We start from the raw sequence: 10563 nt of genomic DNA on the forward strand, positions 1-10563 counted from the left end.
GGTGAGACACTTAAAGAAGTGGAAGCTCAAGTGATTTTCAGTGGAATACTTCTGTCCTTAGAGATGAAGGGTGAAGGCATGACAAGATAATCAACAGATGGCTCAAGGATTGGTGCTATAAGGAAGGTTTTGGCATGATAGACCATTGGGAGGCATTCACAGAAAGACGACTCTTCTCGACTGATGGACTCCACTTGAGTACCTGGGGTATTAACCTTTTGGGATCAAGGCTGTCCTGATTGATAAGAAGGACTTTAAACTACGAGTTGAGGGGAGAAGGTTGGGAGAGACTCATGAAATCTCTACACCTGGGTTCAATATGCAGGAGGAGGAAAAATCAGCTAAAAGAAGATATAAAAAGGGATAATGGAACACCACAAGGTAAGAGTATGGACAGCAAGGAGAAAGAAAATACAAATATTGATTGGAGTAATAGTCAGGAAGGTGTTTCGGTTAGTGAAGGATTATATCTAATCCTGCTAGAAAAACTGGGTGAAGGTCCAAGGGAAACAACTGAAATGACTGTACATGAATGCAAGTGTCTGGGCAATAAAATGTAGGAACTGGAACTACTGGTGCAGGAGGTCAAACCAGATATTATAGGGATTGCAGAAATATGGTGGAATAGCACTCATGACTGGAACTCAGCTATGGAAGGATAAGTGCTGTTTAGGAGAGATGGGAATAAAGGTGAAGGTGGTGGGGTAGCATTGCACATCAATGAAGCAGTAAACCATAAAGAAATACGATGTAATAATATGAACAAAACTGAATCCGTTTGAGTCAAAATCACTTTGGAGAAGGATTATAAAAGGTTCTCCTGGGATAGTGTTAGGGGTCTGCCATAGACTTCTAGAGTCAGACTTGGATATGGATAGAGATCTCTTTAATATTATTAGAGATAAATATTTTGGGGCATTGTATTCCAATGGGAGACTAACTTTCCAGAGATAGGTTGAGATCTAATACCCATAGGGCCCAGATATTCCTGGATGTGATAGGTGACAGTTTTTTGTTCATTGGTTGATGCAATTTTCAGCTTGGTTTTAGTAAGCAGTGAGGACATCATAGAAACGCTGGTCATAGGAAATAACCTTGGATTGAGTGATTACGAATTGATTTGGTTTCAATTAAATGGATGAGGAATCAAACGCAGGTTGTCTAGTATAGTTCTTTGTTTCGAAAGGACAGACTCTGGGAAATTAGTTAAATAACTCAACTGGACTGAAGAGCTCAAGGACTTAAGAGTGGCAGAGGCTTAGAAGGTCTTCAAATTGAACTACACAAAAATGATCTGAAATTTGCATCTCAAGCAAAGGGAAAACTCATAGGGAAAGGCTCCAGACCCAGCCTCAGAAAGGCTATAGGAGTAAGTAGAGAGCCTGTAGGAAATGGAAAAGGGGGTTGGTCAGCATAGAAAGTTACATTGTGTGGGTTTGTAAATGACCTGGAGGGGAGGGCTTGTGTTGCCAGAGGCTGGTGTAGTCAGAGAGCTGACCCACAGCAGGCACAGACTCATGCTAAGGGCAGGTGATAGTGAGGTGCCTCACAACCCTGGGTACCCTGGAAAATGTCACCATAAATACAGTGGGGGGTAAATACCAGGGAGGGAGAAGAGCTATTTAAGCTAAAGGACAATGTTGGCACAAGAACAAATGGGTATAAACTGGCATGAAGAAATTCAGCTGGGAATTAGAAGAACGTTTCCAACCATCAGAGAAGTGAGGTTCTGGAACAATCTCCCACTAGGAATTGTGGAGCCAAACAACTCAATTCGTTTTAAGAGAGAGCGGGACAAATTTCTGAGTTTGGCTGTATGATGGGATTGCTTGTGATGGCAGGGAGCAGGGCACAGCAGCCCTGGGGCTCATTTCCAGTTTATGTCTTACGATCCTAAAAGCTCATGTTTCAGGGTTTCAGCCGCATCTGCAGGGGTCAGGACAGGATTCTCCCCCACAATGTATTCTGGTTTTGTTTATCTCCTTCCTCTGAAGCATCAGGGGTGACCACAGCTGGAGATGGGACATTGGACAGGGTGAGCCAGGGCTCTGAGGTGGCACTGAGCATTCTCTCTCAGGTGCTTGGCTGGCTGGTTCTTGCTCACATGCTCAGCATCACCATAAGCAGGGCAGGGAAGGAATTTTCCCCCAAGTCAGATTGGCAGTGACCTGAGTGGGTGTCTTCTTACGCTGCACTGTGTGGGTGCAGGTCACTGACCAGAATTATTTGGGTATCTCTCACTTAATCAAGTATCAGAGGGGTAGCCATGTTAGTCTGGATCTGTAAAAAGTGACAAAGAGTCCTGTAGCACCTTATAGACTAACAGAAGTATTGGAGCATTCACCCACGAAAGCTCATGCTCCAATACATCTGTTAGTCTATAAGGTGCCACAGGACTCTTTGGCGCTTCTCACTTAATCATTTCCCTGCTACTGCACTGGTGCACCTCAGTCCTGCTATTCTCTGCTAGTGGCCCATAATAGTCATATCTCCTGTGGGCTGTGATACTTTGGCCTCATTTTGGCTGGTGGGTCAGTGTGCGGATGCTGGGTGGTGGTGGTGGCCTGTGATGTACAGGTCAGACTACATGAACTGGTGGTCCCTTCTGGCCTTAAACTCTTTGACTCTGACCAGGGCCACCAGAGGATTCAGGGGGCCTGGGGTCTTCAGCGGCGGGGGGCCCCCCCTTCGGTGGCAATTCGGCGGTGGGGGGTCCTTTAGCTCTGGGACCCACCGCCGAATTGCCGCCGAAGACCCGGCGGTGGGTCCCGGGACAGAAGGACCCCCCGCCACAGGTCTTCGGCAGTGGCGTAGCCAGGTTCTAAGTGTAGGGGGAGCAAACATAAAAAAGGTGCCCCCCTCTGGCCACGCCCCCTTGGCTCCTCCCATTTCCCCCGCAGATTAACCCCGGGCCCCGCTCAGGACTCCTGCGGGCTTCCCTGTCCCCCCGCAGTCATAGAATCATAGAATCATAGAATCTCAGGGTTGGAAGGGACCTCAGGAGGTCATCTAGTCCAACCCCCTGCTCAAAGTCCCAGGACAGTCTTTCCTGCCCAGCGTGCTCTGCAGGTGTCCCCCGCCAGGCTGCACCACCTGGCCCCACCCGTGGGGTCCCGTCCCCCCTGCCCCAGGCTCCAGGCTCCTGCACCGTGCCAGGGCCCCCCATCCAGACAGTGCGGCCTGCGCCCCTGCCCTGCAGGCCTGGCCCCAGGGAGTCCCTCGCCCGGACCCCCTAGTGCAAGGCACTGGACCCCCGCCGCTCACCTTCCGTCCTGCGCCGTCGCCCGTCCCCGGCCTGCTCCCGGCGCTCGGTGCGTTCCATGTGGGGCTCGCCAGCCAGGCGGCCTTAAAGGCCCAGGGGCCCTTTCACCTCCCCCCGCCCACCGCATTAGCAACGGGCGGGGAGCGCTTGGCCGCTGAGCCCTGAGCCGCTGCAGGAGGTGGCTGTGGCGATGCTTGGGCCGCGCTGAGCATGGGGCGTGATGGCTGAGGAGCCGGCCCCCTCGCTCCTCCGGCCGCGCCTGCCGCCCCCCGCATGGCTCCTCCGGCCGTGCTGCCGCAGGTGCCACTTGTTGAAAATGTGCTGAGGGGAAGCGGCTGCTTCCCCTGCACCCCGCTAGCTACACTACTGGTCTTTGGGGCACTTTGGCAGCGGGTCCCGGAGTGGAAGGACCCCCTGCCGCCGAATTGCCGCCGAAGACCTGGAGCAGAAGAAGCTCCAGGGTCCTGGGCCCCACGAGAGTTTTCCGGGGCTCCCAGAGTGAGTGAAGGACCCCGCTCCAGGGGCCCTGAAAAACTCTCGTGGGGGCCCCTGTGGGGCCCGAGGCCTGGAGCAAATTGCCCCACTTGTGCACCCCCCTCTAGGAGGCCCTGACTCTGACTGTGACTGTTTGATAAATGCCACTTCTCATGTGCCTTTACTCTGCATGCTCATACATCACTGCAGGGACTATTGTTATGAACAGCATTACAGGCCTGCCCTCTGGGCACCATACAGAGCATAGGAAGATGCAGTCCCTACCTAGAAGACCACAATACAGTCTACAGCTATGGCTACCCTATGAACTAGGCATGTGATTCCCAGCTTGCGTAAACATACTACTGCCAGTTCTCATCAAGCTAGCAATAGTAGTGTAACTGCAGCAATACAGGCCGCCACATGGGCCTGTATGTACACACAGGGTTCAGGTGGATTTGTACTCGGGGTGGCTAACCCATGCTGCTACTCACCACTGTCCATTCTACCATCACAGCTATATTAGTGTTTTTAGCTCACTAGCTAGTGAGCGCTAGTGGAAGTATATCTGTGCATCAGTGCATGCTGGGAATCACACTTCTCGCTCTAAGTGTAAACATAGCCTAGAAAGAGTAAATGCAGGTGGAGAGTGGGGAAAGCACACAGACCAAGTGATTGGAGAGGTGACTGGTTCCAGAGGTTTTACATTATCCGGAGCGTTTTGTTTATCCCGAGCTGTGAGCAGCTTCAGAGACCCCCGACTTTTTAAACAGCCTACCAGAGAACTCTTTCCTGGCTGCCTCCCCCCATTACATGGGGTTGGTACGAGTGAACTCCCTCCTGGATCCAGGAACAGAACTCAGGACTCCTGGCCCCCTGCTTCCTACTGCTGTCTAGCAGGTAATGAAGTAAGGCGCTAGAAAAGAATGTGATCCCAACTGTCTTCTGCTGGTATTCCTCTAGCTCAGGTGGCCCAGGTCAGTTCTGGGGGACTAACAGACCAAGGCTCAAACCCTCTTGATGAACCAAGCGGGGTTTCTCATGGTCATGCATAAGGGAATTTGTTCTCTTTTAAAATCTTAGTTATTTAATTCACACAGCAGGAAAACTTTCCCTGAAACAAGCATCATAGTTAAACAACATGGTCATGTAAAAATGAGGGGGCGATGCACACAAGAACAGTGGATCCACATTTTGGTCATTTGTCACACTCTGGCAGACATGAAGGTTGAGAGTTATGTCCAGGCTCAAGCACCCTGGCTAACCCGGATACAGTGCTGGGGTATGGAGCATGGATTCTGGCTTTCCCCATCTCGGGGAGTGTGGCTGAGACTCCCCCATTCAGTGCTGTCCCACCAAACACTGTGGCGCACTCCAAAGACACCTCAATGGGAGCCTTTCCTCCTATGCCAGTCACTCATTCCAGTTCTGTCCCGGTTACTCATTAACCTTATGGAAAGTGCTCTCCAGCCAAAGCCAAACAGTGACAGATTGTATAGCCCTTGGCTGCCTCTGTGCCCTGACATTAGATGTTACTGGTATCTAGGAGCCTTGGTTTGCTCAGTGCTCACTGTGTTAATGGCCATTGTTAAGTGGTGAGATATCATGTAGCCTGCCCCTGGGTGCTGGTGCAGAAGCCACCAGCGAGATCTCACTGTCTCCATCTCTGCCTCCCCCTCCCCCCACGCCTTGTCTGGTGTCATGATGAATAGCAGAGATCTTTGCCCCATAGGGCCATGTCGTGGGGTAAGTACACCCTGTCACAGGGTGATGGGACAGCATCAGGTGGCTACCCTCCTGTGCAAGACAGCATGGCCCAGTGGCCCAAGTCAACAGGGTGGCCCTTGTAGGGTTATCACCTTTGAAATGCAAAAAAATGGCACACCCCCCACAAGGCAAGCCTGCCGCAATCCCAATCCCCAACCACAAAGCAACTCCACAAGCCCCCCTTCAACAGCCACTTACAGTATCTAGCGAGATAACATAGAGATAAGATTGATAACATTGCACATCTCCTCACTCTCACATCACTCAAACCCTCTCCCTCACACACATGCACCATGCATTTGAGTGTTGGCAGACGGCTACTGTATTTTCAAGTTTTGATCTGTTCTCACTTAAACTGCAGAAGTGGGAACACTGCAGCATCTTTAGCTGAACACAGAAACTTTTAACATTAGATATCCCTGTGTATTGTGACGATAATGAAAATCTTTAGATCCACATGAAAAAAACCCAGCAGATTAAATTATTTTTCTTGCAACTGGCAAATCTATCTAAAAAAACCAGCCAGGCCAGTCAAATACCAGCCAGGGAGTAACCCTAGGCCCTTCGGAGCAGGATAGCATGGCCTAGGGCCCAGAATCAATAGGATGGGGCAAGCAGCCCTCAGGGTCCCACAGCCTCCTGGCTGGGGCATGTCAGCAATAAGCTTGCCCCCCTTGTGGCCCAAAGGGGAGCAGACCACCACCCAGTGGTGCAGTTGGCAGCTGGGGTATGGGGACCCAGGTCCTCCCTACTCCACTGGATCCCAGCCCTATCAGTGGCAAGTGGTCCCACCACTGGGTCAGCAGGTATCCCTCTGAAACACACTGACACTGTTCCTGGTACCACAACCAGACCAATATCTGGTTCCCATGGGATGCTTCCTACCCTGCCTTCCCAGTCTGAAGTCTGCATGTCCTCCATCTTCTTGAGGTATTCAGCAGGCGAGATTTATGGCAACTCCTTCCTCCCCCGCCCCATGGGCCTCAGCAGACATCCAGGTACTCACTGGGGTCTTAGCATGGCTGGTCTCTGCAGCCTGGGGCTTCAACAGCTTCTGGCTGGCCATTGGTTTACCCTGTCATTGCCCCTGGCAGAACAGGACGGCAGGTGCTGAACTGAAGCCAGCCCTGCTGAGTTCATCACATTGAAATGAGGAAGTCTGCAACCTAAGGCCCCATTCTGGAGGGAGAAGCTGAGAGATCCCGCCAGGAGCCTGAGAAAGGCGATGGCCTGAGACGACAGTGGGGGTGTCCTTACGGAGGCCATGAAGCGGTCAGAGGTGCAGTTACCTTGGGAACCATGACAACCCCAAAGTCTGGTTCCAGGGAGCTGGGCAGCAGAATCCAGTTCTTGTTTCACAAAGATCTTCATGTGCCTAACATTGTTACCCTGATGATGCAGCCTTTGTCCTTCCACACCTTGTTCCTTTCCCCCAAATGCAGCTGGCCAGTTCTTTGGGGCAGGGGGCCGTGGCTTTCTGAGGGGGCTGGAAAGTGCCCAGCCCATGTCTGGGTGATGTAAAAACAATGAATTGTAATAACAATTGTTTGGTCATCTCCCAGCACCCGTTGATTCCAGCAGCTTTAGCTGTGAGTGGAGAAAGGAACAGACAGACCTTAAAGACATTGGAGAAGAAACAGCAGCAGCATGTGGAGGCATCCTGGATGTGTGGGGCCAGGAGGGGGCACACAGGATGTCTGAATTATGAGCTGGGATGTGCGACAATAACTACAAAGTATTGGGTGATTGTCCTGGATGGAAAACAGCATTGGCATTGCCTGTCTGGAGCTCCTGGCGGGATCGTTCACTATGATTGCTCTCGTCAGATGCAGCGTGGACTCTGCACAGCCTGCTGCAGTCCGCCAACCCCTGGGGTGATGCTATGCATGCAGATGGGATGCTGAGCCACCCTGCATGTTGTCAGAGCAGCCTGGAAAGCAGCGAGAGCATTTTCCCCTCCCTACTCTGGAGTTGTCTGGTAACTGGGTTCCTGAAAGGGAGGGACTAGACCTGGTCACTGGCTGCTGCTGGCAGCATGCACCTTGTAGTTCCTGTCCGCTGACAGCTGAGAATACATAGGCACGGTTCAACCTTATGGGCTTCCTAACCAGAAAGGAGACAAGTACACCCACATCCACTGAGCTTTCCAAGTCAGCTCTTTTAGCTGAGCCCAGGACCATTGCACAGTGGCTGTCTGACGTTTCTCCAGGACATGTTTTTCCCCAGGATTCCTAGCTGATCAATGGTTCCAGTAGCAAGCCCAGGGAATACCATGGAGTCAAGTCAGTAAGGCTGGACCTGCCATGCCCTGGTGAGAGATTAGCTATGGATGGCTTTGCATTTGGAGTGGTTCTTGCTGTTTTGGCCTCTCTCATTATTGCTACAAACATACTTGTTGCTGTTGCTTTGTTTCGGCTGATCCAGAAGAACGGCTGCACAGGGCTGTATTTTGTCTTTAACCTCGCGGTTGCAGACTTTTTGGTTGGCATCACAATCACCGGACTGGTCACAGACGAGCTTTCCACACACAGTCACCCCCCATCGAAGATGTTCTGCATCCTGAGGATGGCCTTCATCATCTCCCCTTCAGCTGCCTCCATACTCACCATGATTATGGTGACTTTTGACAGATACTTGGCCATTAAACAACCTTTCCAGTATTTCCGAATCATGAGTGGCCTGGTAGTTGGTGCCTGCATTGTGGGTCTCTGGCTGGCTGCCTGCTTTATTGGCTTTCTACCAGTACTAGTGCAGGGCTTTCAGCAGACCTATGAAGGGAAGTGCACTTTCTTTGGGGTCTTCCGGCCCACATACATGCTCACCATCTTCTGTATCGGGTTCTTCCCAGCTTTGTTCATTTTCATTTACCTGTATTGTGACATCCTGAAAATTGCCTCTCTGCACGTACAGCACATCCGAGAAGTGGCGCAGGTTGGGCTGTCGGGGAACAGTCCTTCGCCTCATAACACCAGTGACATGAAAGCCGTGAGGACTGTGGCTATTCTCATTGGGTGCTTTGTGCTGTCTTGGTCCCCTTTCTTCATAGCTAGCATTGTGAAGACCGTGTGCCAGAAATGCCTCCCATATGATGTCATTGAAAGGTACCTATGGCTGCTGGGACTCTGCAATTCTCTGCTGAACCCGCTGATCTACGCCTACTGGCAGAAGGAGGTGCGGCTGCAGATCTACCAGCTGTGCTTGTGCGTGAAGAGGAAAGTTTTCCCTCTCTTCCACATGGAGAGTGGCCCTTGGGTTCCCAACAGGGGTCCAGCGCCAATTCATGCCATATCCCACCCACAGTTCCAGGAGTGATACGGTAAGGAAAGGAGATTTGGGCTTTTCTCCTCTTCCTCCCCTGGTAGCGTCACAGGCTCGGAGGGTACTGAGCTGGGAGGAACTTGCTGGGCAGTCTGGGCCATGCTCTTGGGCTCCATTTTGCAGACACTAGCAAGGCCAAATTCAGCTCTAATGTAAATGTTGCAACCACAGTTCAGAAGCACCCACTGATCTGGCATGTCTCAAGTTGGGCACCAAAATCAATGGCCACTTATGCAAACAGCCTTGGTCCATAGCTCTGAGTTTGCCAGGAACCACTCCCTGGCAATCAGCTCCGTGTCCATCCAGCTATGCCCTCTGGACACTTCCCCTAGTTCAATGCCCATACTTGGCCTTAGTTAAGGTTAAGTCTGTCGGCTCTTGGTTTTACTTCCAGAGTCCTGTGAAAACAGCCCTCCTCCCTCCCTTCCCAGATTTAGGGTTTGTCTACACTGAAGCTGGAAGTGTAATTCCCAGCTGCGATAGGCAGACCTGCATGAGCTCTGCCCGAGCTAACACTCTAAAAATAGTAGCATGGTTGCAGCAGCCCAGGTGGTGGCTCGGGTGAGCCACCCAAGTACAACACAGTCTGAGACCCTAGGTACGTATTCGGGCAGCTGGCACACTATCATGCTATTTCTAGCATACTAGCTTGAGCAGAACTATCACGTGGATGTATGTCTGAGCTAGACATTACTCCTCCAGCTGCTGTGCAGACATACTCTTCAAGCGAGCGTCCCCCTTGCCAACCCCCCCAGGTACCATTTCTCTGGTTAAATGAGCTCTGGGCCCTGCAGCAGATCTCCGCTCCCACTATCAGGCTGGTCACCTCCTCTGAAGTTCTTCTGGCTCTTTGTAAAGCGAGGTTCCCCAAGCTAGTGCAGCCCATGGTGCAGCATCCCCACACTGGGCAAGAGGATCCTCTGTCCTCTGAATCTGGCCCAGCCCAGCTCAGAACAGTCCTTTGTCACAGCAGCCTTGCATCATCAGCTCAGGACCCCTTTCCACCACTGACACACCTCCCTTGTCATGGCTGCTTCCTAGCTAATTCCTTGGGTGACCCTAAGTCTCCTGCAGGTGCTGTAGCCTGCTCTCCAGAGCTGAGGTTATTTCAGATCACCCAGAGGAAAATTAAATGATGACAAGAGAAAACAGCTAGGTGCAGCCGTGCTCTTTACCCAGAGAATCACAAAAAGCACACACAGCGAAGACCCACTGCTTGGTGCTCAGTCTGGCACAGGCAGGTGTGCTTTCGCAGGGATTGTATATGTTTCCTCCTGCCCTCTAGGCAGTGGGTGGCAGCTGAGTGAGGCGGGCCAGTAAACCTGGCACCATTAGCTAGCACCTGCCTGGAAGGGAAGACACAGTAAAGAGAAGCTCAAACCCAAACTGCATGTTTGGGAGGCCAGGGGGAACCGCTCACTTGGGCCATTCGCTCCTTTTCCCGCCCCTGCATCACCAAAGCCGGCATGCATAATATGCTGGGGAGGGGTCAGTGAGGACTGTGTGGGCAGGGACAGGTCACAGAACATGGCTGAGAAGGCCTGGCCCAGCGCAGAATAATCCTCTGCAAGCAAACCTGGACATTTTTAAAATGTATCATTCCCACATGAATAGAGGGAGGGGGCTGGAGCAGAGAATCTATACCAGGGATTCCCAAACGGTGGTACGTGTACCCCTGGGGGTATGTGAGACATCTCTGGGAGGCTGCACAGGAGAAATTGTGTAATGGAGGGTGTGACAGT

The 10563-nt window shown here is 51.8% G+C and overlaps 1 protein-coding gene across 1 annotated transcript; it reads left to right on the forward strand.

Moving 5' to 3' along the window:
* Positions 1-7828: 7828 nt before the first annotated feature.
* GPR119 (G protein-coupled receptor 119) lies at positions 7829-8815 on the forward strand. The gene has a single exon (XM_045030587.1). The coding sequence runs from the start codon at positions 7829-7831 to the stop codon at positions 8813-8815; it is 987 nt and encodes a 328-aa protein (XP_044886522.1).
* Positions 8816-10563: the final 1748 nt, after the last annotated feature.

Source organism: Mauremys mutica, chromosome 9, assembly GCF_020497125.1.
Source record: "Mauremys mutica isolate MM-2020 ecotype Southern chromosome 9, ASM2049712v1, whole genome shotgun sequence".
Classification (NCBI taxonomy): Eukaryota; Metazoa; Chordata; order Testudines; family Geoemydidae; genus Mauremys; species Mauremys mutica.